Here is a 19,794-nt window from a genome sequence, read left to right on the forward strand (position 1 = left end):
AATAATATTCAGAAATGAGTTGTTTCAAATTGTTACATCATAATAATCTTTCTGATTCGCTCGGATGTGCCTATACTCAGCAAACACAAGTTTGAGAGAAAACATACATTTTACAGGTTAAGGGTACATAACGTTTTAATAACATTCAAAAAAGATTTTGGAAAACATGCTGCAAAACATTATGATATTGTACGAAAAATGCATGTGTAGTGTCTTTGAGTTATGAGACAAAAACGAAAATTGACTCAGTATCATACAGAAGAAGGCCATAATTACAAAACTTGTGTCATTTAGCATAGGAGGTGTTGTCAGTGACCACTCCCTAAATAACTCAACATTTTTATCAACAATTTTATTATGATTCAAAGGGATATTATCTACTCTCTAATCGTGTGCAATATGAAGCTCATACAACATTCTGTTTTTGAGTTATGGACAAAATCGACATTTTAGAGCAGTTTAGAGCCATAATTATGAAAAGTGTGTAATTTAGCATATGGGGTGTTTTCAGTGACCACTCTCTAAATAAACCAAATTCTTTATCAACAATTTTATTATGATTGCAAAGCATATAATCCCCTCTCAAATCGTGTGCAATATGAAGCTCATACAACATTCTGTTTTTGAGTTATGGACAAAAACGACATTTTAGAGCAGTTTAGAGCCATAATTATGAAACGTGTGTAATTTAGCTTATGGGGTGCTTTGGGTGACCACTCCTAAATAAACCAAATTCGTTATCAACAATTTTATTATGATTGCAAAGTATATAATCCACTCTCAAATCGTGTGAAATTTGAAGCTCATACGACATTCCGTTTTTGAGTTATGAGACAAAAACGAAATTTAGATGAAATATTTTGCATTCGGTAGAGACAATCAAGGAAAAAGTCCTTGGAACGCTTGGCACACTCTGTCGAAATTCCGTGCAGAATTTCTTATGTTCATGGAAATTACCTATATTGTGTTTGGGAAGAAACATGACATCTACAACAATGATTTACCCTTCCCTCTCCCCATCAAGCAATGTTGGAACACATTGGGGAACCGCTGAAGACATTGGCATTTCTCAACATTGCACGGGGAGAGGGGTGACAGTTTTCCGTTATTCACACGCAAGCGTTCCAAGACTTTTTTCCTTGATTGTGGTTCTTTACAGTTCAACACCCCAAGTGGGGGCAAACTGAACCGGTTGCGGCGTGTGTGCTTTTTGTAACTTTATTACTTGAACACTGAGCTGCTGTAGCTGAGCTTTGAATGCGATTGGGTCAGATATAGTTATTGTGTCTTCTGGTAGTGAGTTCCACTTCTTAACGGATCGTGGTGAATTGCTGTGCGAATTGCGGGTGAAGCGCTTTACCGGGTGCTGTAGGGTTCGAACTGGGACGGCTAGGTGACCTTCGCGTGCTTTCTGGAATAGACTTAGACGAGATATCTTCCGTCTGGTAGTAAGTAGCGGCCAGTCCAGGTCTTGTAGCATATGTCGGTGACACTGCTGCGCTTGTCATAGTTGTTTTTGACAAAGCGGGCGGCTCTGCGCTCCACAGCTTCAAAATGGTAGATTTGGTCCACGGTGTAAGGGTCTCATATTGCAGCGCAGTATTCCAGCGAAGGTCTAACGAGTGATTTGTAGGCAATGTTCTTGATTTCCTCAGTACAACCCAGTAGATTACGTTTGATAAAACCCAGCGATCTGTTAGCTTTTGCAGCTGTGCGATTGATGTGCCATTTCAAATTGCTAGCAATATCAACACCAAGGTATGTATGTGAGTTTGTTTCTTCAAGGAATGTACCGTTTAATGAGTATTTGTGTTGTTTGGGGTGTATGGAGTTTGTGATCTTTAAAACAGAACACTTGTCAGTGTTAAACGCCATACACCATGTCTGCTCCCAGCTACAAAGTCGGTCAAGGTCGCGTTGAAGTAGGTCTGCGTCTGCGTCGCTGCTCTCAGGTAGTTTTGATCTGCCGATAGCTATATTTCATACACATTGTTGTTCTTGCATCGAGCATGATAATGCATTATTTTCCGAATGTGTGTACCCAGCAAACACAAAACGTTTTCGACATCATTCGCAAAGGGTTATAAAAGGTTGTCAGAAAACTTCTAAATGTCGGGTTAGATAAAAGGTATATAAAGGGTATAAAACGTTTTCATAACATTAAAAAACATTTTTTATAATATATTGCCCATTAAACACAAAATGTTTGACAGAAAACGTTTAAATGTTTGAAAACTTGATACAAAACATTCTAAAGAGAATGTTATTTTGGGGTTGAAAAAATATTTTGCGAAAAATGTTTGCTCTAAATATTTGCAATAACGTTTTAAAAACATTTTCATGACCTTTATCTAACCCGACATTTAAATGTTATTACAACGTTTTCAAAATTACATCTTAAGAACATTTCTGTGTTTGCTAGGTGCAAATATTTTAACATTATGTTATTTAAGTGCTGACAAAATATTTGGCCAAAAATGTTTGAAAAAAATATTTACAATAGCATTTTGCAAATATTTTAAAAATATTGTTGTTGCGTGTTTTCATACAAATCGTTTAAAAACGTTTTCATGACCTTTATATAACCCGACATTTTAATGTTATTAAAACGTTTTTACCTAAACCAAAAGCCCAAATATAACTTATTTAAAACGTTTTTAAAACGTTTTTGTGTTTGCTGGGTATTTGTTTTCCAAACAGTCCAAAGAGATGGAAGATATAATGCAATCACTTGATTTTGACACAAATGTACAAAGGTGTTACTTACTCGAGTATGATTTTAGCTATCAAATTAGCTGCTCGCCCAGTCTCATTTACAACAATCACTGGAGTCCCGTGAGTAACGGCTTCGTAAACAGTAGTGATTGTTCCTGGACCACCACTCAGGACTATACACACCACCGGAATCGCCAGATCACCCTTTTCTTAAGAAATCAAATGTGAAAATGCGCAAAAAAATATTAACCATAGACCTACTGAGCCATAGTTTGTAACACGGACAAAAGCATAGGCAAGATTGGTTTTTGGGCTAAGAATTCAACTAAAATGCAATTTTAATCAAATTTTCTCCTAGATATAAAAGGAAAGGACTATTTTCACATAACTAACGAGTAAAAAGTCAGTAGATCTTGGAATAATGTCACAAGAGCGAAATGAAAGTCATTGTGTCCTCACCAGCCACCCCCATGCTTATCTTTGATGGCCGGTCCTTCCCCCTTCCTAATGAGCGCAAAGGATATATCTACGATTAGCTTAGGTCATTTGGGCGTAAACCCATGCGACCACAATCGGTTGTTATAGTGTCCCAAAGACAACGTGTAGATGAACCTGGACCTAGGTTTTATTCACACTTGTCAGTAACGTTAATGAAATCAACAAGTATATAAATTCAATAAACAATCAATTCTATAATCATCAACATTAATGGTTGGGCGTCATTAACATTTCTATAATTCACTACGCAAAGCAATTTTGATATTTCATTTCAAGATGCATAATCATCTTGAATCACGTGAATATTAGCATGGAAGCAGGGAAATAATAAATGTGTTAAGGATAGTAACTTACTTTTCTTGGATAAGTTTTCGTTTGCTGTCGAATCATTGAAGTCGCCGTTCTGAAGATCAGTCGCTTCTTTTACTTCGACCCCATCTGGACATTTGTAGAAATATGAAAATATTGTAGAGCTAAATCGTGTTTATCATGTTTATTGAGCTTAATTATTGATATCACAGGCACTTAACAAAATGACCATGGGTGCGGGTATGTTCCCCGGAGAGACCCCCCTTCCCTTTTGGATTACGCAGCTCCGAAAGACCCCATATATTTGACCCAAAAAAATTGATGATTTCTACTCTAAAAGACACCAAGATTGCTCATTATTCATATTTCTGTTTTTTTTTCATGCAAATTTCAACCAGAAAGCCAAGAAATACCCTTGATTTTGACTGTTCGCAGCTCCAAAAGTCCCCATTTTTACTTGTTCGCAGCTCCGAAAGACCTCTATTTACCGATGCGCAGTCAGCTCCCAAAGACCCACCACCTCAAAATTCCGGGGAACATACCCACCAAAATTATTATGGGTAATACCATATTTCTAAAAAGTATATCCTGTGTTATCAAAATACAGACTAAGGTATACCCCTCCCCGTGATTAAATACACCTCTAATGCAAGGATACCAATTAACATGATTAAACTATCTGACAATTTAAACTTAAAAAACCCCTGTGTTTATGTCCAAAATGGTTATTATATTAAAATCATCCAAAATCCATCGTTTTGATTTTATATTTATACACTAGCGTACACATAAATAATCCATACATCATGTGAGATTGAACTTCCAACTTGCCTGATTATTCGCTGTTGGAGTAGTGATGTAACAGGATTAATTACCATAGCGATATGTACAATTTTTTATTGTATTACCCTGCACTAGAAGCACCATTGATTATCAAAGAATAAAGCAAATTCATAATACTATGGAAATGTCACATTATCAAGCGTCCAGTTACGTTTCAGTCGCACCTGTACGATTAGTGTCTTATATTCAAGGATATGATTGCACACATATACATACATTACAGGTGTACAGCCTAATTATAGTGCAGGGCAATACATTTATTAATTGTTATCACCTATCGCTATGGTAATAAATCCTGTTACATATCACTACTTATACGTCGAATAGAAGTTATGTTAACTTGCCAAATGAACCCACAATAAAATAAGGACTGTAGTAACTTGCCTTCCGTGGATGTTTTTGTTGTTACCGCTTCATTGACGTAGCAGTGCGGAGGATTAGTGGTTTTCTCTACAGCATCTGCAAGTGTTTAAAATTAAATACATCATTATACCTAACAGAGGTGCACTAATGCTAATAACGGGTTTACAGGGTATCGTATTTGATACTTACAACGTCAACACACGATATTTAGAGATGCTAAACATAAACTAAATTTATGTAATGAGGTAAAAGCAGCGTTTAACAGATTTATATATCGATTTGCATAACAGAATAGCATATACCTTAATGTTATCCAATAGCCTTGATTTGACTTGATTTTGTAGGGCATGATGTTCCTTTGAAATGTTTGCAATTAACTTCAGAACTTGTCTTCGTTAGGTTAACATACTGCACGGCTTATTGTAAATATTGTGTCTGATTAGAGTGCTGGCATATTTATGAATCCTGATACTAATATAGAGAAATGTTTAGGTCATCCAAAAATTGTCTTTTCTGGTCAGTAGCGTTCTAAATGTATGGTAATAACTAAATTGTGGTCACCCATCATGAACATGCTGCAAGGTTCCCTATTGTGGTGGATGCTCAGAAAAAGTAACTCACCTGCCATAGACTGTGTGTTTACCGCGCCATCGACGTTGTCATTCGGACCTGTGTAGAATTCATGAAATATTGACAATGTTACATAACATTATGCGTTTAATATACATACAAAATACATCGAGCTACGTAACGCCATTTACAACATTTTGGGGCCGGGTTTTGAGGAGTGTGTGATGGCGTCTATTTCAGGACTTCTTGCCAGATCCTCCTATCACCTGCTATTGATTTTAGATTTCTTGTTTTCACAGTCTGCTTTTACACAATCCATCTTCTTGGAATGTCTTGATTAGGTGATATTTTGAAGGATTATGGTGTCAAATACCACATTATATGCAGAAGATATTAAAATATTTCCTGACTTTGACCCTACTGATGTGTGTCCAGAAACAATGAATAGCCAACTATTCTGCTTTTTCAACGATTTTGCAATACCTTTGGCCAGTGTGTGTATTAACATCGATTTATAGCCATTCAAATAATAGTGGATATTAAATAATAGTTAGATTAAGGGGGTACTACACCCATGTGGTAAATTTGTGACTATTTTTGCTTTTTTCTCAAAAAATAATTACACACTGGTAACAAAAGTTATGTATATTATTGGGGCAAGGAATCCAATTACTACACTGAAATTTCAGTGACTCAAAACAATCGGTTCAGTATATATAATAGAAAACGAGGTACATCCTAGCGGTACCTTATTTCTGGTCATAAATAACAAACTGCTTGTCTTGGGTCACTGAAATTCCAGTGTAGTAATTGGATTCCTTGCCCCTATAATATACATAACTTTTGTTACCACTGTGTTATTAGTTTTTGAGAAAAATGCAAAAATAGACACAAATTTATCGAGGGGTGTAGTACCCCCTTAAGTATAACAAAGTTAAACCTACTTGTACCAACTACTCGCCAGTTGCTTGATATAGCTCTTTCCAGCTTGCTACGCAAAGCTATTTCACCACCGAACTTATTGTTGTGGCTATCTACTAAGAGGAAGTGCGTGTGATGAGGGTTAAGGTCTGCTCCTTGTTCCAATCCTGGCCGGGGTCTAAGTGGTAATTCTTTCGGAGGCAGATAACTTTCGAGGGAATTCTTTTCCCTTTGTCCTAGCAAGTTTGCAAAGCTGAAATCCTTTTTCTTGCTATTGTGTTCAGCCTTGTTAATCTGTATAATTTAGAAAAGCAAGTATGATTTAATAATCATTGTTTCATTTAAGTTTGATTAATATAATATCGTTATCGAGGTGCTAGAGAGCTTGCGATTTTCAAACGTACGTATCATACGCCCGGGTATTTATTCAAAATTCCGTCACATGAGTGTGATACACGGGCGTATGATACGTACGTTTGAAAATCGCAAGTTCTATAATATAGAGGTGGAGGTGGCTATTATTATAGAGTTTGAAAACAAATTCTAAAACTATAAAACTGCCTTTCAGCAAAATAAATTCAAATAACCTTGAATTTTCAATATGTGACACACATCTATACATTAGAAGAAGTCATGTGATGTTGTATTGGACTTCCCCTATTGTTGACCATATCACTTTTGGTCATTCATGATCATTCGACCAAAATTCGCCAATGGTCAACAAAAGGGAATGATATATGATCGGTAAAAAGTCATTTGAAGTGGACCTTTTAAAATTAACTTTTTGTAACGACATTTTGTGGTTTAAACACGTATCGCCTCAAGGACTCGGTCACCTACTTTTGCACAATATATTTTGGGGGACCTAAGAGCACATCAGACACACCAAATTGCATTCTGATACGCGGAAAATCCTTCTTATATCAACTAATCAACTGATGGCAAATTATAAAAAATTGACATTTTTTGACATTTTTGTCCTTGAAGTAAACTTTATAATTCTAACGACATGTACTCAAAGTTTAGGTATCTGTGAGGAAAAGCTAACCATCATATTAAGAAAATTGACATCAAATTTTGTGACTGTGACAGAGGTGATTTACCTCCTCTTCTGTGCGGTTCAGTGTGTTACGATGACATTCTTTGATAACTCCCCAAGTTGCTATTCCTATTGTGGTAACATCTTTCCCAGTCGTATCTTGATGTTTATTGACGGCTTCACCAGTGTATTTCATCACACCAACATTGGTACCTCCAGTAATGATCCAGGCATCTTCACAAAAAAACACCAAAAAAAAAACCATAACAGATATTTTGACGAATAGATGCATGAAATTGTACAGGTTGTGGACATAAGCTGCGTTCAGTCGTGGATAAGTGTTATCACATCTGGTGATCTTTCCTATAGATGATGTGCATATTGATATATAAATGACGTACATATTTACCAGTTGAGGTTACTTAACTCACTTTATATATCACTTCAGGTTATGTCTGGCTGTATATATAGATCATCTGAAGTGGTATGTTAAGTCAATGCAACAACTTCAGGCGATATATGCCATTTATATGTCAACACGTCGAGTTGCTTAAATACTTCATACACCACCTTAGGTTATCTAACTCTAGTAAAATCACCTGAAGTGGTATAGAAAGTCCGTTTAGCAACTTCAAATGGTAACTGTGAACGACAATTATACGTCAATATGCACGACATCTAACACGTCTAAAGGTACACGGACTTTATATAAAGCATAATGCAGGCCGTACATGTGACATAAAAGTAAAATCATGAACACAGTTATTGTTTTGTTAAGTAATATGCGGCCACTTCAAGTAATATCAAGTGATATCACTTGATTCAATAGCACATCTAGAACAGCTCAGAGAGGGTGGGTCACGCTTTTCAATTTTACTTTTAAAATAACAACATTATTGAGGACTCATATCAAGGCTCCAAAGCTACGTTCACTAACCCTAGCACCTGCCAATTACATTATTACTCCTACTTTTTGTCTCCGCTATGGAGGAGCTGTGCGCCAACACTTGGTGCACTACCACCAAAACCACACCAGCAGTGCTGGGATAGAAATCTCAATTTCAGAGGAGCAATATGCCTTCTTTTTTTCTAGTTTCTATTACTTCTGCAGTAGTAAAGTTACCTGTTATGTCTGCAGCATTCACAATACCATCAAAAAATGCGCCACGGTCTTCGCAGCTGAATTCTTCAGCGGCTCCTGTTATAGATATCAAAAGGCTTGGCCGGGTAAGTTTCCAGTCTTTTTGAAGCAGTTCTAAAATACTGTTCGTCTCCGTTTCATGGTCTAGTCGCACATACTACAGAAGACAAGAATGATGTAGTGAGCTAAAAAATTACATCACCAATGGTGGGTTCGTAATGTTTAATGCACTCCGCACAGCGACATCGCCTGGGAAATAATTATATTTTACGACAGAGAAACTAAATCAATATACGGGATCAATACACATGTATTTATGCTATGCACGATTTGATATTTAGACGATAAATCTTTGGATACCGAGGTAGAAAATGATGATATGTTTTTCTTTATAAAGAAGCCAATTTCAAGGCCTGCACATGAATATATGTGTTGAAAGAACATGATAGTCGTTAGCCAGCGCATTGGCAAACAACTGTGCATTTTGAACTCAAAAACTGACAAAAATTCAGATTTTATATGGCGCAGGACAAAACAAATAACAGCTGCCCTCATTCGAAAACACCCCATATCAAAAAATCAGACCTTTTCGGATAACTTCCCATACTCATCGGGTAGACACCGGCAAATTTCACATGCAAATTAGATAGGTAGCGGGTGACTACCCGATAAATTTTTGGGAAACCATAGTGGATACCTTTCGGGTAATAGGTACCGGATGACTACCCGATGACTGTTTCGGGAAACTAGCGGGTAACCACCCGATGACTTTTTTGGGGAACTAGCGGATAACTACCCGAAAACTTTTCGGGGACCTAGCGGATAACTTTTGGTGACGATATACCTGGTGACCTCTTTGGAGACTTCTTGCTGACCTTTTGGGGAATGCAGAAATACAAATTCATGAGTACATGCACAAATTTAGCTTATTATTTGAATTGTAGTAAGTTTTCGGAGAAATACAACTCTGCAGTCATGGCAGTGTGCTATCTTGCTATAAGAAACTTGAAAGTATACAATATGTAATTGTAGTTATTGTACACAAATATTCTTCTGATTTAATTTAGTTCACACCTTTATAAGGGGCATACCTTTCAATTAATGTACAACCAAATTATTATGATATCTAGCATACTAAGTATATACATGTATTACAGCACCTAAATGTGATCACATCACTGACATAGCCTATAATTTTCATATCAAATATTATAATTTATTTACAACAATAGCTTAACATAAAGCTTATCAGTTAATTGACACATTAGCTGATGATTAGTAATTTAAGTGGCATTAATTTACTGTCAAAATCATGTATGATTTACTTGAAAAGATATAAACTAAAACATTCAAATGTGTCATAGTGTATAAAGACTGCATCAATACAAATCATTTCATACAAATTTTCCTACCTGCATTGTCATATGAAATCAAGCAGTCAATGCTTTATAATTCCTACAGCATGTTCCAGATTAATTAGTAAACATCTTGTAATGTTCTACATGTAAATCCATACAATTTGGACCACAAATAGATTGAATATTCTGCACAAATATATTTCAACTGCCAACAGCTAGCTTCTCCATTTTGAATTCATTCAGTGACCTTTGACCATACACCCACACACAATGCATTCTTAAGATGCTTAATGCTATTTTCAAGGTCAAATTAAAAGCGGATAACCACCGGGTAACTCCTACAAAGAATCAAAGTTTCTGGGAACCTTCTGGGTAACTCATTTGAAATATTTGAGTTTTTGGGAGACTTCCGGATGTCTACCCGAAAACTTTTGGATAACTTAATTAGGTATCCGCAAGGTATCCGCTAGCGGGCACTTTCGGATAACTCTGGAAAAGGTACCCGAAAAGTTTCTGATGACCACCGAATGGTCACCGGGTGGTCACCGGAAAACTTTTCTTTTTGCTATGGGACTCGGGTCACGGAAAATAACACGGTACTAAAGTGTATTGTATACCACTGGTGGAGGCAGTCTAAATGAGATGACATACCAGGCTCCGACATCTACAGAGGTCAGTCACCAGGCTATTGTCAATAGCCTTAGTCGGATGTCCCTCGGCCCATTATGCGTCTCAAAACTATTAAACAGGTCGGAACAAAATGGTCATGCTTAGCTGTTGAAGGACAAATGGATTGGTCTACCATCATGGCGATTTCTGCCATGAAGATATCGGGGCGATGACACTGTGGTCCGTATTTACCTCGGTAACGTGCCTCGAAACATGCCTATTTTATCTTAACATGCATGTACAAGACCACGCTTACTACAGATAACCAGGAAACTTCGTGTTTTTAAAGTGCTTTAATTTACATCCGCAAATATTACGAGGGCAGGTAGTTATTTAACATTAGTTAGCAATGATAGCAATGATATAATACCATGATTGATTAATACACAATAAATTTAATGATGACACTTATTCTATAACCAAATGGTACACTCTATAGAGGCAAATACAAAAACGACAACTGCGCATTCAACCCAATATTATAGAACAAGTTCAACATTCTATTCTATTTCAAATCATGCTATTATGTCTTTATGACATACCAACATCCCCCATATAAGACAAGGACAGTACGTTATTCGAAAAACAATTATATGGCACATGTCGATTTAAATTGCCGCTTTTTGTCATATCTTCCTTGCATATTATCCCCGGGGGGGGCACTCAAGTATGATAGTGTACGCATGCGTGACCAAATTTTCTTTAAACACCCCCTAAACGAGTTTTACCCTACCAGCAAATTTAGGCCCTAATAAGGTAATTTAATGTAAAATTTACCCCCAAATGAGTTTTTTGGCTAGTAAAAATGAAAATATTGACCCTTTTTGGACTCGTAATTTACCAAAAATGTGAAAAGGTACCCTAAACAAGTTGTTCAGCTTCAGAAAACTACCCTTATTCTTGAAAATCAGTGTTTTTTAGACCCTAAATGCGTCGCTCGCGTAACTTGCCTTGCCTAAAAAAACACCCCCTTTTCCTTGTTTTTTTGGTCACGCATGCGTACAGACCATTTATGTGAGTGATCCCCCCGGGATATTATCTTCAAGATATCTTTGCCGATATCATGTTCTCATAAAACATGAGTAAATAAATAAAATAGCTAAACTCAAAAATCCATCCATATGAGTAAATAAATAAAATAGCTAAACTCAAAAATCCATCTATATTTCTTCACAGATATGCCTAATTACATAGGCCTATATTTTAAAAACAAACCTCACTTGACGTCTCTTCATGCCCAGTTTTGAAAATGACTTTCCCATAGGCCCTTGTTGGTTGTAACCTGCGATTCAAGAAAGTTTAATGGATTATATAATATTATGGGATCTGGAATGAGCGTTTCGACAGTGAGAGCACATCAGACATATCGAATTGCATTCTGAATACGAAGAATGTCTGATATCAAATAATTTACATTTTATTAAAATTCACGATATAATACAAATTTTATGATAAATTATTAAAATTTGATATTTTTCACATGTTTGATATACAACAGTCCATGAAGTAAATTTTATAAATCTAATGACATATTCTTAAAGTGTATGTAGCTGGGAGGAAAAGCCGAAGATCAATTGAAAATGTTGACCTTTCATATTGAAGATATGGATTTTTTTCCCAAAAAAGACCTATTTTTTTTGTGTTTTTGGGGAAAAAAATCCATATCTTCAATACAAAAGGTCAACATTTGATCGTCGGCTTCACCCCACCTATATACACTTTAAGTATAGATCATCAGATTTATAAAGTTTACTTCGAGTACTGTTAAATATCAAAAATATCAATTTTAATCATTTGCCATAAAATATGTATTACATTGCGAATTTCAAAAAATCAAAATTATTTGATATGAGAAGGACATTCTTCGTATTCAGAATGCAATTCGATATGTCTGATGTGCTCTAATGTCCCATAATAAATACTGTCCATACCCCCACCCCTTAATGTAAATTAGACTGCGTCATAGTCTTTTTTTTTTCAGTTTTGTCTGTATAATTTGTGTTGGTTTTATCAAAATTAAAGTAGTAAGGAGTGCTGTAAGGCAATATAGATTATCGACTCTATTGAGCCCCAAGCAATACAAGCAACAGGATTGAGATATGCTCTTCTTGTGGGTCACTTATTAGGACAATGTGTTATCCAAAGTTAGGCCATTTATGAAATCCCAAATTATTATAAATTCCAAGGTCAAAATTTGTACAGGCGTCAAAATTCAAAGTTACTCAAATTTTGTTTACACTAATTCCATAATAATCCTCTGGTAATAAGGATTCGCAAAATGTATAATTTGACCTATCTACGACTTATCGTCCTGTATTGATAAGCAAAAAGTTCGAAGATCAACATTCCTAGATAGGAATTAACATTGGGTTTGTATCAACCATATTATTACAATTCAATATTGCCATTACTTACTCGTTTTTATCAGGATTGAATACTTGTATATTGTCCGCTTCCGTTATCCGTTTCTATGAGAAAATTAGAATTAAATTTAAAATTTAAAACAACGGCAACCATGGATTCATGAAGAAAAAAACAGATGTTAGGACTGCGAGAGACCTGTTTATTTCAATAAATTAAGATAGCACTATTTATTATTACCATGTGTTTTGGTTTCTTTGCACCATCCGGTTGATCATTGCGTCCATCGTTTTTTTGTGTTGGTACAAGAATGGCCTTTTGACTCTCAGTTGGTTGATCATTGATTACAGTTAACTCCGTTTCACCAGTTTCTGTGGTTCCACTCATGTTTTTTTTTCTGTCGAGCACTAAAATAAAAAAAAAAAGGTGTTTTACCTTATTAAATTTGAAGTGTTAAACCTTCTTAACCACCTTTTTTAAATTTGGCATAGAATGGTACCCCCTCCCCCCAAAAAAACGATCAACAGAATATTTACTAGAACTAATGCGAGGGAATGTAGATCAGATTTGTAGTGAGCCAGAATTATACTGTTATGTGTGAAAAGATCTTGCTACCCTAGTTGTATATAATATCATTTTGTGAAAATATTTTTTTAGAATAAATTTAAACACATATTTTATTACATTTCACTACACAGTGTTTCATTGATATTATTGAGAACTGTATAGCTACCCAGCAAACACAAAAATCTTTTCAAAACGTTTTAAACACGTTATATTACGTTATGAAAACGTTTTAAAACGTTTTGCATGAAAACACACTACAACAATATTATAAAAATATTTTCCAAATATTATTGTAAAGTATTTTTGCAAACATTTTTACCAAGTATTTTGTCAAAATTCAATAACATTATATTAGATTATTTGCAGTATAGGTTATCAACAAATATTTTTGAACGTTATGAAAACGTTTTATGTCCTTTATGTGTCCTTTATAACCTGACATTTAAACGTTTTCTGGGAACCTTTACGAACTTTTTGGGAATGATGTCGAAAACATTTTGTGTTTGCTGGGTAGCTGTCTCTGATACTTGTACTTCTTGAATAATATTTTGTGTAAAACTTTTATCTTACCTATAGCAAACTAGTGTTGTAAGATTATTATTAGTGTTATCAAGATTCCTCTGCAGCTCTTCTGCTACAGTCAGAAAGTAGTGTAAAGTGCACACCGGTAATCAACTTGAAATTATAAACAAGCATATTACTAAAGAAATAAAAACATAGAAAACCTTTTAACGGTGCTATCAAGCATCTACTTAATCAAAATTTGCCCGTGGTTAGCGTTATACTTAATAATATCGAATTAACTATAAAAATTAATACATACAGCTCATCTCATGTACAATTGTAGGATTTCGGACTTTGGTCACACGGTCACTGTCACACGAAAGTGCCACTTCCACCAACAACCTCTGTATCTTTCACAATTATAAATAAATTATGTTATATTTTTGCAGAAGGTAAACGCGCAATACATTTTCATGCAAAAGACACAATGCTGCCGATTTTCCTGACCTGCGTGATTGTGTTTGAGTCAATCCATTAACTGACAAATGCAATATGCTGAATGTCTATAGGACTGTCAGATTTATAGACTTTGACACATGTGCAAACATTATAATAATACAATATATCTAATCAACTTCCTTTTGGACTATTGTACTAAAGTTTTCTATTCAATGGAATTAAACAAATATAAATTAATTCAAAAAGCTTCAAATTCAAATGTGTTCGCGTGATTTATCAGCAACCAATATCATGTCATATGATCACTCCTTTGCTCTCTGGCTTTAATTGCACTGGCTACTAATTAAAGGTAGCATTTAAATGGTATCTGTGAAAAAATACACACCCAATTTGAAATGTCAAAACACTCCTGTGTAAAAGTCACCGATTGGCGTCTGTGTGTACACTCGAGTGCTGGTAGGAGCAGACCTCGTCACGCGTAAATGTCATGGTCCTGTGTTGAAAAATAACCTCCCAATTGGACTTCAAATAATGTTTTATCAATTAATGCGTGGCTCTTGGGTAAACACTCGTATATGTTTTATAGAAAGAGCAAACACAAAACTTTTTCAGTTCTTTAATTTCAGTTTTCTTTAGTCAGTTTGTTTCAGTTGTAATGTCTCCAGGCTTCCGATCTCTCTCTCCTTTCTTTAACTCTGGCTCTCGCTGCCTGAGCAAAATGCGGTTCAAGCATAACGCAGTGATACTAATATCGATGCCCTGCTTATTGAAGATCAATCTAGCCTCTATATTCCCTGGTTATATTCCCGCCTTGCCTAACCAGGAAGGAGCATGGGTCGTCGATGTACCGCAGTTGTAACTGATTAATGTTGACCACACAAACTAATGACGGGAACAAAATCGCTGAAACAAAAGAACTAACAAAAGTGAAACCAAAATAATTAAAAAAATAAATACAGTTGTGAAAAGTACAAAAAAAAAGACAAAATGAAACTAGAACATTCTACTTCAATAAATATTGACTAAAGAATGTGTTTTATAAAATGACGCATTATTTCGTACTTATTGTTTCTAATTGACCAGTATATAATAATTATGTCTTTATTTCTTTTGAAAGTTATATAAGGATAAAATCTATTTATTTTACTACAGAAATTTCACATCAATTATATAATATAATGAATGTCTGATTTACACAACTCGATCTTATATTGGCTTTTCTGTACACCCGATTCTCTCGAAAAGTTGTTTATTCGCGGTGCTCCACCTTACGCCACTATGGAATTAAGCCGACGATATATATCAACAAACTAATTTTCAATTAAAAAAATCATTTATGATATTGGCATATACAGGGCTAACATTGTCAACAGATGGAATTTTAAACACATTATTCAAATTCCTTTGTTTGGGGAAATGTGCCCTTTTACGTAATCTACTATCTGTATTCGCTCAGAGGCAGAATTATTGTACTTTTACTCCCGGTTCCGGCACTCTGTGTATCCGCGGGTACTCATATTATCGTCGAAAATTTCGCGAAATTGGGGGGTATTTTCAGATAAAGAGACGCGAGTCACACTTATTTAAATCGTCGTAGTTTCATTATTGTTCATTAACGATTCCCATGCACAATTAATCACAGTTTTTGTGTCAGTTCCTGGAGAACTGACACCTTCTAATACAGGTTTGACGATCATGTGACAATTCGAATCATATCGAATGATCACATGATCTGTAAAAATATCAATATCGATATCAATATTATTTGCAGCAACGAAACGGACCACAATTTGAATACAAGTATCGGGAGCATAGACGTGAGCGTGCGCAGAATCTAGTCTCAATTCTAATGTAAATTGGGTCACAAACCAATTCGGCCACGTATCGTCAATTTAGTGCCAAACCAATTCGCTCACATGCCAATCCAAACCCTGTATAATTGATGTACAAAAACAATTGGCCAAATTTAACTTTTTCGTGATAACCGTTGTTTTTATACCAAATCTGTACATATATTTAGATGCCTTGATGTCTCATGATGCAGTCATGTTTACAGTAGAATTCACCACGACCTTTGCAGGACTTAAACCCCATTAAAAGCTATTAAACCAAGATAACACACATTGAAAACAGCTCAACTGATTAAATCAGATCTTCTCTGGTTAAATCTACACGACACATGTTTTTGTTTTACCTGTGCAATGAGCAATGAGCTGGTATTATAGTTTCAGTTGGGTGAACAATTATAAAGCGAACGCAAGGTAACAATATTGTGTGCGCTTTTGTTTATGAAATGAGACAATAGTGTGCTTATTGTTAACCAACGTTCTTGAAAATGAGAAGCATAATGATTTGCAGACTTAACACGGTTTGGAAATAATTTCTTCATATTTTTTGGTGTTATCTGTCATTTACATATCCTTCCTAAATTAGCTAAAAATTTAGGACATGTTACAAAACTATATTTTCTAGAATTTCAGAGAATACTTTAAATATTGGCCGGTTATTTTTTACACAGTGACGTTAACTAGGCAATGTCCTATTACCTATAACATACACTAAAACACCAAAGTGCGAATATTTCCAAACACCTAAATTAGCTAAAAATTAAGGATATGTTACAAAACTATATTTTCTAGAATTTAAGAGAATACTTTAAATATTGGCCGGTTATTTTTCACACGGTTAACTAGGCAATTGCCTATACTTCTAACATACACTACTTGTAGAGGTAACGCGTGAATTGTGAGAGCTCTGTGTGTTTTGTATAGGAAAACGGACAGTAACTGCAGTATGTTGCATTCGGTCACAAACCAATTCGCTGTACTTTGTGAACTTACTTAACCCTCTATCTTTTTAATCAAATATCCTAAAGAGTCGTGCGATATGTCGAATTTTGCCTCTGGTCATAAGAAACAAAACAAGTCCGCGGTCGCGTATCTGTACGATCATTGGTTAATAAGATTATAAACGGTTCCAAAAAATTAGTCCCCCCCCCCTAATAATTTTTGGTATAATCCAAAAACGGTTTGATGAATTCTCTTGTTTAAAGTTTGGAACATAGCCTGATTAGTTATGCATCAAGTGAATGGGTTTTGTTGTGATCTTTTATCATCTTCACTGAGAAATACAGCCATTTATAAAATTTTCGGCCAAAAAAAAGTTGCACTTTTCTTCATAGGCTTTTTGTGCATGGCTTTTGGTTTCAGACCTCTTTCACTTGAAGAAAATGAATCGAAAAGGAATGTTTTTATATATGTTTTTGTTTATTATTAAAAAGGGAGATACTGTTGCAGTGTCGGGGAGCTGAAAATTACCTTTGCCAACACCTGCAACCCCGGTTGCAAAGAATCAGTGTTTAACATGCTGTTTCTGGTGTTGGATTTCCCTTTGGGTGCTCTCAGGTGCGGGCTGGTATTTTACCAGAGTGAGGGAATGAGCTCCCTCTACCTCCCTAGCTCAGTTGTTGAACATGCCAGCTTTAGGGCGGAAGAAACCATCAGGTTCAACGGCCAGTATGTTCAAATGTCTTGGCCATTTGTTTTTGCTACTGCAACGATGTAGACAGTACAGCCAGCGACACAATCATGTTGCGATATTGCTCCGTTCTTTCCCCTTTTAGTTACTCATATCTTGGTGTTCGTGGAATTTGTTAGGTTAGGTTTAATACCAGGTCTTTCAAGAGCACTTGTGAGTTATGTTCCGGTCGGACTTTGTCCTTAAACTGCTGGAGAACAGTGCGGTAAGATCGGGTGCTGTTTTTCTGGTAGGGCTAGTTTAGTTTCAAGGTCTCTTGCCATGAACATCAAGTTCCATCTTTGTTTTCTTGAGTATTCTAAGGGGACAAGGACGTAGTGATTCTCTTCATATTGGAATAGCATATCTCAATGGCTCCGAATTTTCATCATGGACCAAAGAGCGGAAGAGGAGGATTTACTTCCCAACGGTCAATAGGATGGTGTTGGTGTCAGACCGGCCCAAATGAGATTCCCCCAACCCAGGAATCGTCTCTGGACTTGGACCCATCCAGCTGGATCAACCCATGCACAGTTAGACCACATTCTAATAAACAGCAAGTGGGTAAATTCTCTCCGCAACTGTCGAGCATACAATTCAGTAGAAGTGGACTCCGATCATCGTGTTGTGAGCATCCGTCTAGCTGCCAGTTTGCGAACAAGCAAAGGAAAACCTTGCAAGAGACCAAAATTCAATTGGAAGAAGTTGCAAGATCCTGATACAAAAGAGAAATTTCAGCTGGAACTAACAAACAGATTACAGGTCTTGAGCATGGATGCTGCCACACCCATCTCTGATAGGTATGAGACCTTTGAGAGAGCAGTTCGTGAAGTTGCTGAGGAAGTTATTGGAAAGCAAAAGCCATGCGGACTGCCAAGTTGGGTATCAGATGCAGCCATTAGACTTAAACTTGAAAGGGATGAGGCCAAAAAGCGGTACTCCATTTCAAAGTCTCGTCAATCCAGAGAAAGATGGAGGAACTTGAACACCAGCCTTAACAACTCCTATAAATCTGATGAGCTTGCTACACCCAATAAGCAGATGGAAGACCTGAAGCTGGCCGATGAAATGGGGGAATTACACCACCACCTGGAAAATCATACACTCGCTTTCTGGGAAGAACTCAAGGAAAGGGGTAAAAAAAAAAAAGAGAGATGGATCAGCACCAACCAGTGACCATGAACTGCTTGAGGAATGGAAAGAATATTTTAGCTCACTCCTTAACAACGACAGTGGCACAGCAGCTTCAGAACTTCCTGCACCAGCTGTTGAAGATCTTCCTATTATCACTGAGTCCCCAACTCGTGAAGAAGTAGTCGAAGCAATAGCAGCCATGAAGACCAACAAGGCAGCAGCATTGGAGTGCGCTATAACCGCTGAAGCACTTCAGGGAGGAGGGGATAGCATGATTGATATGATTCTCAAATTCTGTATGGAAGTATTCTCAACGCTGACATCGCCACGTCAATGGGTCACAAATGTCATCATTCCTCTACCAAAGAAAGACGATCTCTCTTTCATGACAAACTACCGTGGTATTTCGCTTATGTCCATTGCCGCAAAAGTGTACAACAAGATCCTTCTGAACAGGATTCGACCTCACATTGATCCTTTGCTTAGAAGCAACCAGGCTGGCTTTAGATCAGGTCGAAGCTGTGCTCAGCAAATACACATTTTGAGGAGGATCATGGAAGGCTTCAAGGAGTACAAGGAGTACCAACTTCCCTTGACAGTCGCTTTTGTGGATTTCAAAAAAGCCTTTGACTACATCAACAGGTCCGTCATGTTCTCAGTGCTGCGGCATTATGGAATACCAAAGGTTGTGGTCAATGTCATACAGGTGCTCTACAAGGACTCCAATAGTGCCGTTATGGTAGATGGAAGTATCTCAGAGCCTTTCCAAGTAACAACTGGAGTGCTTCAGGGTGATGTGTTGGCACCTTTCCTGTTCATTATCCTGG

At 36.4% G+C, this 19,794-nt stretch overlaps 1 protein-coding gene across 1 annotated transcript in view; it reads right to left on the reverse strand.

Moving 5' to 3' along the window:
- Positions 1-13,174, reverse strand: part of LOC140142257 (transient receptor potential cation channel subfamily M member-like 2) — a 37,218-nt gene extending 24,044 nt beyond the window's left edge. Inside the window, exons 1-10 of the mRNA XM_072164225.1 lie at positions 13,028-13,174; positions 12,842-12,894; positions 11,642-11,708; positions 8,382-8,556; positions 7,323-7,492; positions 6,243-6,513; positions 5,350-5,397; positions 4,750-4,824; positions 3,568-3,651; positions 2,768-2,924 (exon numbers count right to left, since the gene is read on the reverse strand). Of these exons, the coding sequence (XP_072020326.1) occupies positions 2,768-2,924; positions 3,568-3,651; positions 4,750-4,824; positions 5,350-5,397; positions 6,243-6,513; positions 7,323-7,492; positions 8,382-8,556; positions 11,642-11,708; positions 12,842-12,894; positions 13,028-13,174 (1,247 nt within the window). The remainder of the gene's footprint in view (positions 1-2,767; positions 2,925-3,567; positions 3,652-4,749; positions 4,825-5,349; positions 5,398-6,242; positions 6,514-7,322; positions 7,493-8,381; positions 8,557-11,641; positions 11,709-12,841; positions 12,895-13,027) is intronic.
- Positions 13,175-19,794: the final 6,620 nt, after the last annotated feature.

Source organism: Amphiura filiformis, chromosome 20 (genome assembly GCF_039555335.1).
Source record: "Amphiura filiformis chromosome 20, Afil_fr2py, whole genome shotgun sequence".
In the NCBI taxonomy this organism is placed as follows: Eukaryota; Metazoa; Echinodermata; class Ophiuroidea; order Amphilepidida; family Amphiuridae; genus Amphiura; species Amphiura filiformis.